This window comes from Diadema antillarum, unplaced genomic scaffold (assembly GCF_040938485.1).
Source record: "Diadema antillarum isolate AM-2024a unplaced genomic scaffold, OU_Dant_1.0 seq00001469_RagTag, whole genome shotgun sequence".
NCBI lineage: Eukaryota > Metazoa > Echinodermata > Echinoidea > Diadematoida > Diadematidae > Diadema > Diadema antillarum.
Window position 1 is genome coordinate 780,039 of NW_027272208.1, and position 15,467 is coordinate 795,505.

The 15,467-nt window shown below is 37.2% G+C and overlaps 1 protein-coding gene across 1 annotated transcript in view; it reads right to left on the reverse strand.

Annotated features, from left to right (window-relative positions):
• The window catches only part of LOC139709779 (lateral signaling target protein 2 homolog), a 38,061-nt gene extending 27,254 nt beyond the window's left edge, over window positions 1-10,807 (reverse strand). Inside the window, exons 1-2 of the mRNA XM_071621741.1 lie at window positions 10,361-10,807; window positions 5,398-5,551 (exon numbers count right to left, since the gene is read on the reverse strand). Coding sequence (XP_071477842.1) covers window positions 5,398-5,551; window positions 10,361-10,396 — 190 coding nt within the window. The 5' untranslated portion in view covers window positions 10,397-10,807. The remainder of the gene's footprint in view (window positions 1-5,397; window positions 5,552-10,360) is intronic.
• Window positions 10,808-15,467: the final 4,660 nt, after the last annotated feature.

A 15,467-nucleotide genomic window follows, 5' to 3' on the forward strand; every position in this document is an offset into this window, starting at 1 on the left:
GGTGAAAAGGCCAATGGTCAAGATCAAACATTATTTTCTTTTAACCACAAACAGATCTGTATCATCATTCAAACATTAACTCCAGCTACAACCACAGGACTGTGGACTAGTGGCATCATTTTGTACATAGATAGAAAGATGACAAGGATGAATGAAGTTGAAGGTTATGAATAAAGACCACTGAAATTTAGTGAGAAATGTAAATATTTAGACCATAAACTCTAGTTGCAAAGTCCAATTATAATATCATTGGAATGATGAAAAGATAGAAATTGGAAGATATTTCCTTTATATAAGTCTTTGTGTGCCATGGTGCTACATTAATCTGGAAGCACATGGCATGAGCGCTTTTGGAGAACACTGTCTTTCAAAGCCACGTAACTTTTTCTACGGATTTCTGCTAGAAATGCAGTACGGCAAAGACATCTAGAGAAAATAGCACACTCTGCTGTGATGTAAATTTTATGACAAAGCTACGGCTATGACACTTTTCATGTACCACAGCATATTGCGATTTACTGATAAGTTTGTGCAAGGTTGTGCAAAGCTGCATACTGTATGTGGACTTGGCAAGCTGTCGATTGAGTCTGAAATGAGAATGTGGCATGCAAAGAGTTAAAGAGATTACTCTTAGCTTGCCAAAGTTGCAATTTTGCCTTATAAAATACACATAAATCCCATAGAGCAGCAATATGTCTAGCATGTAAAGAGTTAAAGGTAAATCCTCAAGGGAAATGGACAAGATCAAGAAACTTTATGTACAGAGCTCTGTAAACGTACTTGATGTAAAGGTGGAGGCCACACTTACTATTGTGGTAGAATATACTGATTGAGAAGGGATCCCAGTCAACTGCCTGTGGCAGTCAAACTGCTCTAGAGTATAATTATGGGATTTGAACAGTACAAATTGGAATACATGTACTACAAGAAAGCAACAAAAATAAAACAGCAACAAACTGTGGAGAGCTTGCATGAGAGGAATAGAAGTGCTCTCAACACTCGAAGGTTTGAACATAAAAAAAGTGTGGTATAAAATCAAACACTGTGCTTTGTTCGATGAAGGTTTCACTTATTTTAATATTCAGTTTCCAATGGCACAGCACTGAGGCAGAACAGCTCAAAATGCCTGAAGCTGCTAATCAGGTTGCACGTCTACAACTGTATGCAATATGACTACATACAGCGTAGATGCTCAGATGCATGACATGTGCACTGTGCAATGTTGTATGCGTATGAAGCTGTCTCGAGAGCTCAATTTTTCAACATGTCCATAATATACAATGCATCACTCTGCTAATAAACCTCATTCATGAGTGTGGAATGATGAGGGCTCTCTTCATCCCCCCCCCCTTTTTTTTTTTTTTGAAATGAAAAGGTACGACATTCCAGTGGAAGCAGAAACCCCATTTGTACAGTGTGCATGCTTCATGACAGCATAGTGCTACATATAATACATGATATGGTGTCGTGGGGCACTCATTGTACGCTTTCTCCTGCTACATGCTGACTTCTTGTCTGGGTGCACATACACTATTACACAGTTGTGCCATGATGATGAACACAGGCACATAGCATACCCATGGTAGAATAACATGGAGCACTCGACAGTGTATCAGTTCTCATCTCTCGGAATGCCCGACACGTGGCAAATGAATTACAAGTACCTGTATTCCTTCCCTTTCCAGACAGGCAAGCCCCCAACGCATTACCATGCTTGACTTCGAGAAGATTACAGCTCTAAGTTTAGTCTGAAAAGAGGGGCAAACGGATGCTACGCTGTTTACTCTGATTACAAATTTGAAGTGACAGTAGCAGAAAAATCCAGCAGGGTGCGGATTGTACAAACCATGGTTTAAATCGGGAAACAAGGGCTTGGGAGAGGCAAGGCCATTGTCTGTCATGATTACTCGTAATGGTATGGAAAAGACATTGCCCTTTTTTTTTGGGGGGGGGAGGGGGTGTCAGCTGATGACATGTATGAACCAAACTTTCAAGGAGGTGGGGGTCAAAGGTGGTGTGGCAAAGGGTACATTTCAGAATGAATTAAAAAACACAACTGTGCAGGAGACTATTTTACTACAAATCTGGGCCTACTGTAAATCAAGATATGTTTGCTACATTAAATTTTTGCAAATTGGAGCCAACAGCCTTTTTTGTGGCATGATATTTTCGCAAATCATCACTGGCATTCACTGCAACAATGTAGACAAGAACTTTGGCGAATCTTGCCTCTTGCAAAATCAACAGAATTAAAATGCATGCAAATATTCCTGGTTTTACAATAACTTACGAATAAATTTGTATGACTGGTGATCAGGAGAGATACCAGCGAAATGACAACAACCCTACATGTACACATACATGTAGTGTGCATCTGTTCGGCAACAATTACTACACAAAATATTTCCCATAGTACAGTAATACTGGGTGCTTGGTTTGATATTAAGGTCACAGCTGACAACCCAGCATTACACTGTTCATTTCATTTTACATTTATTGCATGAGTTGTGTGCACAAACAATTATCTACTTGTACTGAAATCTAGTTCTTATTTGCATCTTCTTGTGGCTTTATCATTCTCTTGAGGTGTGTATAAAATTTTGGACACTGTACATTATATGACTGCTAAATTGATGAAAACAAAAAGCAACAGAAACACATGTGAAAATATTACAGATTACTACATACAATTTGTACATATCTATAATGTATAAAAGTGTGTACGTGTAATTTAGCACTGTGGCTTATACAATGAATGTTGTATGTACTGAAGCACATCCTACGATTTGAACATAGTATATCAACTTGCTGTCAACTAAACATGCATTAAAATGTTTGTACACACAGCCTGAGATTAAAAGATTCCATGACAACAAGGATGCTCACCTGACCTTGTCCTTCCCAGCAAAAAACTACCGGTAATGAATAAACAATGTATAACAATGTAAATTGGCTTGGACTCGGGTTTATAACATAAGATAAAGAAAAAAACAACAACAAACAAGATATAGGAATTGCAACTTACTCAGATGAGCAGCAAGAAACACTGCTAATGAGAATGCACTAAAAAACTCCAATATTAACTGATTTATAAAATTGAAAAAAAAAATCATATTTTCCCAGTTTTGATGTACACATGTAAGAAAGCATGATCTTCTGAAAAAGTAAGAAAATACCAAACAAAACAAATCCTTATATCAAGAGCAGAGAGAGAGAGATACCAGAGAGAGGGAGAGGAGGAAAGGCCATTATTTTCCAGACAAACCTACAAAATTTGTACTATGGTTCTACTGCAATCATCACCCATAATGATGGTATTGGAAGGATTCTATGAGCGATTTTGCAAAGTCATAAAGATGGTACCAGTATGTATCAAGTCAAGCTATGGTTGATGTATGTAGTCAAATGCCTGTCGTGAGTGCCTTCACTGAGTTGGAATACACATGAACTTTGTGCCACGTGTCAGAGTGATATTGCCGACCCATATACTGGTATTTTATGGGTCTCTGCCTGTTTCCATGACAACAAGAATGTTCACCTCCGCTCACTGGTAAGTTTGCATGTCCATCTGTTTCCTGCAGATAGCACAGTTATTTGGCAATTTGAAAGTTTACTTTCCTATTGCTGTCACATGTGCACATACGACATTATACAAAAATAAACACACACACTCACACTCACACACACATTTGTATACGTACACAATATACTCTTTGACAATTAGCCAATAAGATACTAGTAACAGAGACTCTGAGACCCAATCCAATCACTCAACGAGCGCACAAGACGTGTGGGCGGAAAAGGTACATACATGTACACTTTATGTATGCTGTTAACACACATCTTGCACTACTGACCTAGAGCACGGGTTCCTGGTAACATATTGGTTACTTTGTCTTTTATTCAGATCAAGTGTATACATTGTACAAGTGCGAGGGCAGGACTTACATTATCTTTAGGAAGGGCTTCAGTATGTACAATTAAATTCCCATTGCCAGGTAAGCATGTATGACCAATGCGTGTCACTCACGTTACTGAAAGCTTTAACAGTGAAAGACTATGCCAGTCTCACTGAACTGAGAACATGCATGTACAAAGTGATCTGAGAAGAACACAAAATATGAGAGGACTTGCAAAACGTGTGGAAATAAAATCCTCATAAAATATACGATGTGTGTACAGTACAGTTGACCCTTGGCACATACAAGTACATACCTCCATGCAGCCAGCCTCCATGACTGCATTTATTGCAACTTTGATACAATAACTGCAGACCTCTACAACACAGTATATACCATTGATTACCATCCTGAAATTATGTTGCTTTGTATAGAAAAATAAGAGGAATAGATCAGTGAAAATTTGGGGGAAAATCAGATACACCAAAACAAATTATAAAGTGTGGTTTAGAGAGTACTTTAATGACAAGTTGGTCTCTGTTTGACGTAGGTGTCAAGCAGCCCTCCACTTGGTTTGTACAAAAAAATTAATCAATTTTCATATTTCTCGTGAGAACAATTTTCTTCACACCCATCCTCAGCACAATATAAGAGTGAAACAGATTTTGCATGCCCTCCACAGTGGAAAAGTTATGTACAAGTGCCTAAATATTTTATAAAAATGAAATTAGCCAAATTTTATGTACAAAACAAATGGAGAGTTGCTTCACATCTACATTGTACATCCCACAAAGTTGCTAATATGCCTTACTCTCTAAACTTCTACAATTCACAATTTTTTTTTCATGTGTTTGACTGTTTTCCCAAATGTTCACTGATTTACTTCGCTGAATTTACTCTTTTCATACAAAGCAAAGCAATATCTGGATGGAATTTCCCTTGAACTCTGTATGTGCCACGTTTGTGCGCCCCACTCAGTCGATGGCATGTCCAGTTCCCATATTCTGCTCAAATGTACAAACCCGCCCAAACCGATCGATAAATCATCAAATGTCACAGAACAATGAAAGCGTTTCTTGCGATTCCATTCCTGTCACATTAAGCTCGTATTTTATGTGGTGATTCAATATCACGCAGTGTTCCCTCCTGGATTGGCGAGTGAATATAAATTTCTATCATTGTTTTGTGTGCAAAAGTCATGCTTCTACAACAATGTAGCTACTGGTCATCTGAAAGAAAAACAATCATAGATTTGTCGTATAATTTACATAAAAGTAAAGCTTGGTATTTTCTCTACAACTTCAGTCATTACATGTCCAGAATAAGTTAAAACAGCCCATAAAAACGCAGATTTGAAAAAGAGAATGTTTTACCAAAGTATGACTACATTGCTGTCTCAGAATAATGCGGCACACAGCGGGTTTACACCATGGCACATAAAGAGTTTAAAAAGACCCAAAGCAGCAAGACAGACAGTCTAAGTACAATAAATACTCACCTAGCACTCTGTCTTGACATATTCGCAGCTGGTTGACTAACAGTGTGCAACGATCGGGGTCTTGGCGGCCATCAAAACTGTCCAGTTCATGTGACACAGTGTTGAGGTCATCGTCTGCATAGTAGAACTGAGCTAGAAGCTGGCTATCATTTCTCTGTTTAAAGACAGAATTAAAATGAACATTTTGAATATCAATGAGATTTTATAACTCATATCCAAGAAAAGTGTATTTGGAATGAGACCAGAGGTAATTTAAGCAACTTTTATCAAAATACTTTTCAAATTCTAGAAACTTTTTAAAAACATTTTCCTGCGATGAGGCTAGCGCAAGATTGACAATGTTCTCTTTAATAATGTCCTAGTGCCTACATGTACAATAGTTTGTACATTTATTACCAGGTAATCAAAGACTTACTAAATACAAGACACGGGCAAGCCATATCTTTACTGTACTACATATATGCTACCGTACTGAGGTGTGCCTTCGTGTTTTCTTGCCTTTTGAAATTTCTGTAAAGTGCATACTGTGTGGTGTTTTGCATTACTTTGTGGTACATTCTCAAGATGCATGTGCATCAGACCCCAGCAGTTGTACACTGAGTATGCACTTAGCAATGTTAGATTTGCTGTTACAGCTGTTCTGTCAGTATCTCTTTGTAAGATATCAAAGTGTTATATCTGGTTCCTACATGTATCTAAATATTTTACATGAATGGATTTGTGGTGGGCTGGTAGAAGACTGGTTGTCCAATAAATCCCAATGGAGATGCATTGCATCCGATAACAGCTCCGGAAGGAAAATTGTTGATACACATAGCTCCTGACCTCATTGGGTATCACGTAGTGTTTATCATTTCAGCAGTGACATCAAAGTCACTTTCACTCTATCAGCCATTGGGAGTACAATTAGGAGGTCTTTCACTGGCTGGTGTATCACTTAATTTACAGCCATCCTCATTCTAGTCCCTTGAATGAAAACAGTATGATGCAAGAACTTCATGGCTGTGTCTTGATTTCAGCAGAAATTAAAGTTGCCCATGGCAATATTGGCACCTCTATCCAAGGCTTTAGAGCATCTAGCTGCTACTTTTCAATACCGGTATTTCATTCAAATCCCCACAAATAACAATAATGCTGCACTACCAATACCTATGATGGCATCTAAAACAAGGGACAGGGTTTGTTTGTTTTCATTTTCCATCTGGATAGCCCATGTACAGTTGTACATTCAGCTGCAGTAGTGGGTTTTCCATTGAGCCCACCTGTCTGTACTTGGGGTGGACCATTTCATTGGGTAATACAACCTGCTCTTCGCAATGAATGAATGAAGCTGGATTGTGAGCATCTCACACACTGGGACTTGAATCAGCCTCCAAACTTGTGCAATTTGATTTAGAGTTGTACACTGTAGATACACTTGCAATGAGCCACCTAACTGCCCTGAACAGCACCAAAACTTGTTTATTTGTTGTCTACTCATCAAAAAATTGAAAGATATTAAAGTGACATAACCCCCCAAAAGTACTCGAAATTTCTGTGAATTGTAACTTGTATTCGGCAACAGCAAATACAATGTATGTGGACCAATAGAGTCGAATGAAAATTATGTGTATTTGGTGCTATGCTTTGTTGCCAGGTCAGCACTAACATTTGTCAATCAGTTTGTCTGGATGCAGTTCTTATGTGTCGAATACTGATACTCATGCTAATGTCAACAGAATCATCAAAAAGTAAACAAGATAAACTTGTAATCCTACTATCAGGAAGTCCATGCCAGAATGACCTCATTCTACCTTGGAAACATGTTACACAGACTACTGAAATAGAAGTATAACACGCAGAAAAGCCAATATTGCATCATTTGCATGTATCACGTGTACTCACACCATGGAGTTTTACGGACCAAAACAAGGAAATTGGCAGAGACTGGCAAAATGACAGGAAGCAGCATAAACCATCAGTCAGACCTTCAGTCACTCAATCTTAAAGGCATAATTTACCATTTGCAGATGAAACAAAACCAAGCATTAGTGCTTTAAAATAGTTCCAAAATGTGAGTTAGGGATAGAAACAACCACTGTAAAAATTTGAATGCGTATAATCGATGGTAAGTGTTGTTAAATACACAAAGTGTGAACAATAGTTATAACAAAAATGTTTCCAGACTAAACCGTCTACAGTTACGGTTTATTGAGAAAAACACTGATATCTCCTTATTTTTTAGGCTTTATTGTGAAAATTTTGTATGGGAGGGTGTTTTGTGGTACAACAGACCTACACATATGCATGAAAGGCGATATCTTGAACATTTTTCACATCACTGCTCCCAAAGGTAAACTGGACCTTTAAGAACAACAGCAAAATACACAACAAATGTGTATGGACCCTGCATACAAGTGTTGTTTAAAATTGTGTGTGTGTGTGTGTGTGCATACACATTCTGTTTTAATATTCAAGGACTCCAAGGAGGTTTTGTACATGCGCCTCCTTGGTTTAGGTCTCTGACTGGTTCTCTTCAAATCCAACTCCATAATGGGATTCCCCGTATTACATTGTACCATAGTAGCCCATCATGATGTCACACAATGCAGTGTTTCTCAACTATGTCCTTCCTCCCACTATATTACATGTTTCATCAACAAATGCAATAGAGTGAAGAGATTGTGGGACTATCACAGTTGCTTCTGATAGTTCACATGCTGCAAATGTTAGTGAATACCGGTACCTTTTCAGATGCATATTATCAGGTGCATTACTGTTCACCATTATTCAGGAAGTACATAATCCTTGTAGACTGTGCTAACTGTGTGCTATGCACATGTCCTGGTACCGGTACATGGATATTGACCATTTGTTTTTTATTCTTTTCATTTTGGTTCTTGGTACATTTATCTTCATTCTACATGTATAGGAGCTAAGGGCCCAATTAGCTGATGCCTATGAGAGCTCCAATCACATTATCATCCTGGAAGTGCAAAATATTCCTGTGATTGGTTTCTTCAGATACATTTCATTACAACTGAACTAATTTAACAAAATCAGTTATCATGGAAATATAGTTTCAACATGTTTGTTGTTACCTATGATCATTTTGTAATTGGGATGTGTGCTACAACTGCATTTTTCTTGTAGGCCTATATCAATCCGGGACAAGAGCCATGATTTGATACATTTGTACCTTTTACAGGCATTTTGGGATAGGGGTAAATAGTAGGCCTACAGGCTGATTACACTGTACTAGTGTAAGCAATGCTTTTAATTTTTGAATTTTCAACAAAAACAACTCTTCTTCAATCTTTGAAAGACATCAGAAAAATGTTGAACTGCTTTGAATTTAGCACAAAAATGAAAGATGCATTATTTAAGAATTATTTTGGGTTCATTTTTGGAATTACACATTTAATTTGATTACTTTTTGTCAAAATGTTGATGATGTGCCAATACATGCTAGTTAAAATCATCTGTTGCTGAGCAGTTTTTACATTGTAGCATACTTTGCGATTCAAAATAGTACACACATAGTACATTGTACAAACATTTGTGACCCTCATTCTACCATTAAAAGAATTGATGCTTCTGCTGAAACATTATTATAGCATTCTCTCTTACCTCAGAATGAAGAAAGCATATTATGAGCTCTCTTTCAATGTCTGGTACAATGCAACATAATGTAGTTCTTGATATCTATCACATTCCATAGTGTTTGCGTGCTTGTTATGCATATATAGCACAAAAAATAAAGACGAATAACTTAAAATTGGAAAAACCAAAAAAGGAACAGGAAAACACCTGCAACTATGTTCTTACATTAACATGGGTTTAAAGAGCACTGGGGGCAAATTTCAGTTCTGGACAATCAATGAAATACAATGACATGTTCTTTATCTCTTTAATACTGAGTTGTTTGTAGTTAGGAACAAATTCCAGGGCATTAGGAAGAACTGTGTATTATGTACTGTGGACAGCATAGAGAAGGCCCAATTTTAACAACTTATCACTGTTTAAACCCTTGCAAACAGATAATGATGCTTCCTAAAACTTACAGACTGAGTCACCCTTGGTTGTTTTAATCACTGATCAAATAATGAATAATTGCCCCTTCACGAGAAAAACATTGTGACATATTGTAGTTTTTAAGTCCATCAGGCTGTAGAAGGAAATGCTTTTAAGGAATTTTCCACTTAGGATACAATGTCCCACACACTTGATGATATGAAAAAAGAGTAAGTATGGTGGACACTGCAGCAGCAGCAAAAAAGAAAAAAAAGAAAAAAAAAGGCTCTGGCAGAAAATATAGGCATACAAATTGTGAGTTTCATTATGAAATCAATAGCCATTTCAAAGAATACAGCAGTGACTGTAGGACCTAGGCCTACATCATGATGAAGATTAATTAAGGATTCAAATTTCAATTAATAAATTTTGCAACCAGACATATAGCTTGCATTACCCGGGCCCTTCTGATTAGGTTATATTCTCTCATTTTTCCTTTAGCTAGTGAAGCCACCAAGTTACACTAGCTATTAGCTATCCCCAGCAAGATACAGACCGATCTTTTAACCAGTTTTAGTCAATACTACTAGTAAATTTACTACTAGAATCTACATCCCTTATGAAGTTATTGTTCTAACTGTTCTGTTACAGACTACCATATACCAAAGTAACACATTTGTGTTCTGCCGCTGCTAAAATATATTTGATATTCTCCTGAACCTTTGGATCAAATTACATTTCACTGATTTCGTAGGACATGATCTTGACAACTAGCAAATTTTAACTCACAATGGCAAATGTTACACAACACAACTTGTCACAAGTAAAATTTAAACTTAATTTTTTTTTAAGTTTTCTGTACAGAAATACATTACAAGTTAATTAGTGCATCCGAAAACCGTAAATCATTTCTCCGTATCAGTAACGTTAGGTCTAACACAACTCGAAGTGTGTTGTATTACTAACTTACCTTGGGTTTATAGAACCATTTTCTAAAGGCTAACATCCTGCCAACATTACATCCACAAATACTGAAAGGTTATTCTACTGTGCAGCAGGCGGGCAGACACGACGCGAGCGAGACGGTTGGTGCACGAGCAATCCCACGGGCCACGGCGGATGTCCGAGCTCGAGTCGTTGTTTAGGCGAGTCCAACAAGATTATAGTAGAGAAGCCAACACCATCAACAGCTAGCAGATTTTACGTCGGTCAAGTAACGCAGAGAGCTGTGAGTAACACAATGAGATGCACTAGTTTATCGATGACTGAGTCTAACAGCCTAAGGTTTTAAACATGCAGGGCATATGGCGAAATCTCTCGTTTAGAGTGTCGGGCGTCGGCGACTCGTACTACCGATTTCACGAATACACCGGTGTTTTCATTAAAAATCCAACACCGCCGTAATTGGTAATACGTACGTATACACTGTATTCGTCTGCATAGCACTGCATGTGTATCTGTATACCGTATACTGGTACAGGTACATTGACCGACTGTATACGAGATCGACGGCGCGCTCATACAGCTACGCAACGTGAATTGCATTCACATCCGTGTGCACGGCGCGCGCACTGCGGAGATCACACTGTGTGGAGGCTACCATATTAGTTACAGTAGCTAGCAGTCGAAATAATGAGCCCGCACCTCATCCATCTCACACACGTACACTCATCTCGGGAGTGTTCGAGTCATTCAGTTCCTTCATGCTTTATACTATTTTTTGTTTTTTACATGGTATTTCCCCCAGACATGGCAAAAAGGTATTATCCATCCAATTCTTAAACCTATGGATGAACGTGAACCATTCAGTTACAGAGGTATTACATTGATACCTGTGATTTGTAAGATTTATTGTGATATCATAAAAGAAAGGTTCCTTGAAAAAGAATGTGGATTATTAAGGAGGAACAGAACGGGTTTCGAAAAAAAGGAGTTGTCTTGAGCACTTATATAGCCTTATTGAAAACTAAAAACTCTGCAAAAAAAAAAAAAGATACTTTTGTTTGTTTTATTGATGCAAAAAAAAAAAGCATTTGACCGTGTTAACAGGATTTTGTTATGGTATAAGCTGAGGTCAATTGGTGTTCACGGCAAGTTATATAACTCCGTAAAGGCTCTTTATCAAGATACTAAATGTACTGTAAATGTAAATGGTAATCTTACCGATTTTTTTAATGTGGATCTAGGGGTAAAACAAGGTTGTCTTTTGTCCCCAGTCTCCAGTATTTTCATTAAGGATATGGTTGATAGTGTGAGGTTGTGTAACAGAGGTACAGTGGTTAGGTGATGATATGTCATATGAGACAATGTCTAACAGGTGTTAGATATATAAAACATCGATATGCTTTCAAGTATATGCAGATAACATTGTGGTAATTGCTGACAATGAAAATGATCTTCAGTTGAAGCTTGATTGAGTATTTTCGTGGGCCCAGAAGTGGAGGATCGAATTTAATACAAAACTCAAATTGCACACTTCAGGAGGAAAGCCCAATCAAAAACCACATCTGTATTTTATTGTAATGGTCAAAAGCTTGATATTGTTGACTCATATTAATATCTTATTGGATTGTGCAGGTTTGATGAATTTTTAAGTTTACAAAAAGGCATCAGAATATTGGCTCAATCCGCAACTAGAGCCCTTGGAGTGGTTATTAGTAAATTTAAATTGATTGGTGGTTCTCTGTTTATGATTTTGCCCATATTGCAATATGTAAGGGGCAGCTTTGGGGCTTATAGATGAATATTCAACCATTAATAGTGTTTTTATAGTGTGTTTTTTTATATAGCATGTCGCTTCTATCTTTGAGTGGGGAAATATACCCCTATAATGATGCAGTTATGGGTGATATGGGTTGGGATCCCCCTTCTATTATCAGTGTCAAGCAATTGCTAGGCTTTGGTGTGACCTGTGATGAGTAAATATACTAACCGTTACCCTGGAAATTTTTTTCTTGTGGGCTAAATCCCTGGCAAATAATGGTGTTAAAAATTGGTGTTATATGGTCAAAAAATTATTTGCAAAATTGCAATGTTTGCATGTTGAACCTTTGGCTGAGCTTGTTAGTATATATACCCAAAATTTTGAGAGCTCCATATCCATATAGCATGTAAACCATTTGTTGAAAATAAGTTGAAATGCTCACTGTTTGATGATAGAAGGAGAGTTCCCCATATAATCCAGAAACAAGCTCAGAACTTACCGTAATTTCAAACACTCTATGAATACCTCTAAATATGTTATTCAGTGTCAGAATATAGATCTAATAGGCGAGCATTAGCTTTGTTCAGAAGTGGTTGTGCCCCTATTGCCCTTGAAACCGGACGTTACAAAAATGTCCCATGATATTATACGATGAAATATTTTGTATAATTTGTAATTCCGATGATGTAAGAAGATGAGTTTCATTGTTTTATGATTTGTTCTGCATATGATGATTTCAGATCACTATTCAGTATTATATGAGAAAGAGATCCTACTTTTCCTGAGTTGCCTATTTACCAACAATTCCTTTATTTAATGTCATCAGATTCACTGTGCTGTCAAGTAGCCAGTTTTGCCAACTTTATTTTAACGTGCCGTATAATAATTTATTGTATTCCCACAACTGAATAACTCTTTCATGTATTACTTAGCCCACCATATTCTCTTTTGTTGTGTTGATTTATTTGTTATTGTCTGTATGTATTACATGATATATTTATATATTTTGTATTACGGTCTATGATTGATGTGTATTATTTTATCACTCATAGGCCTCTTTAGGCCGGCCGTCCGTGTGACGGGTGTGATTTTTTTAATAAAAAAATAGACTAAAACTAAGACTAAATCTATAGATGGTGTTACCAAAAAATCCCAAGGAGTGTAGGATTTTTGGTGTTACTAATCGACAGCGTAGTCGGACAGGTGTGATGCGGTGAATTACATGATACATTTATATATTTTGTATTACGGTCTATGTTTGACGTATATTATTTTATCACTCATAGGCCTCTTTAGGCCGGCCGTCCGTGTGACGGGTGTGACTCAGCAAAAAAAAAAAAAAGAAAAAAAGAAAAAAAAGAAGAAAGTAAACACTCTTTTTCTCCAGCACATACTTTCCATGGAAGATTTTGATCAAAATTAATATGTCATATATACCATATGAAAGATTATCTAATTGGCTATCTATACCTGGTATGTTAATACAAAGGGACATTGCATGCATGAGTGACCACATTGATTTTTGTCCTTCAAGACACAAAAGTAACAAGGCAAGTTCCAAAATGTGTCTCGCCCATTCACGTAAAAGAAATTAATGTATTTCTCACTCCCGGAAGTTCAGTGACCCCGCCTATGACCTTTGACCTTGTTGTGAAGCTCCCCAAGGGACATTTACCAGCCAAGGTTGGTCACAAACGAACATATGGATAAAAAATTATGAGTCATAATCGAAATGCGCCGTAAAAAACTTAACATAGGGCCCTAAAAGTTCGTTGACCCCTGTGTGTGACCTTTGACCTTGTGATGAACTTCAACTCCCCAAAGACATCTACCATCCAAGTTTGGTCACAAACGGACATATAGGGATCAAAAGTTATGAGCCATAATCGAAATGCGCCATAAAAACTTAACATCGGGCCCTAAAAGTTCATTAACCCCTGTCTGTAACCTTTGACCTTGTGGTGACCTTCAACTCCCCAAGGGACATCTACCATCCAATTAAAGTTTGGTCACAAACGGACATAAGAATAAAAAGTTATGAGCCATAATTGAAACGCGCCGTAAAAATTTAAATTGGGCCCTAAAAGTTCGTTGACCCCTGTCTGTGACCTTTGACCTTGCAGTGACCTTGAACTCCCCAAGGGACATCTACCATCCAAGGTTAGTCACAAACAGACGTATGAATAAAAAGTTTTGAGCCATAATCAAAACGCACCATAAAAACTTAACATTGGGCCCTTAAAGTTTGTTGACCCCTGTCTGTTACCTTTGGCCTTGTGGTGACCTTCAAATCCCGAAGGGACATCTACCATCCAAGTTTGGTCACAAACGGAAATATACATCAAAAGTTATGAGCCATAATCGAAACGCGCCGTAAAAACTTAACATTGGGCCGTGAAATTCATTGGCCCCTGCCTGTGACCTTTGACCTTGATGTGACCTTCATGTTTAACAAAATCTGTAATTTTGTATAACCACTCTTCCCTCCAAGTTTGATAGAAATTGAAGTCCTCAGTAGAGAGTTATTCAAGTTTTTGTAGCGTTACGGACGGACGACGGACGGACGGACGGACAGACGCCGCAGGCAACAAAAATCGCAAAAGTTGACATTTTGTTATTCATTTGCAAAAACCCTTAAAGATATGGCAATGTTAACAAATAGACCAATTTAACACAATGAGAGACATGAATGAAATAGCAAAAAATAAATGTTCGTCCCCTTGTATCTCTTTATGATTATCTATTATCCTCAAAGACAAAACGAAATGGGAAACTAAAGGGGAAATAGTTTTCTGTCGAATCTGGCTTCGAATGACACAGGGAGTAAGCCGTAAAGGTGACAAAATGGACAGACTTTCTTCATTCCATTCTTTTGATTTAGGAATTTAAGAATTCATGAGGCAAATTCGAGAACCAAGTATTTTTTTCAAAATTCCTTAATTTGAAATAACATCTGAAGTTTCTGCCATTTTAGTTAATATTGCCTTTTTCATTCCATTTGAATTTGGATTTAGACAGAAGATTCTTAATTTTTTCTGTCATTTTTCGCCTTTCTTTATCTTTGCGGGCTACAAAGTCATTATAGAGATCAAGATAGCCCTATTATGATTTTTTAAACTTATTTTTCACTTTTTATTGTTTTGAATTATATCACTTGTTGTCATTGTTATGGCATGGAAGAGCACATACGTATGAATGACAACTCGTTCATTTTTGCAATTTTTACTTTTGTGCTTTGTTGAGAAAAATTAGTGTGTTCACACATGCTTAAAGTTTGCCTTATCATTGACCTACCAGGATTATAGCAAATTAGATTACCTTCAGCATGGTTTATAAAACATTAATATCCATCCAAATATTCTATGAAAAATAT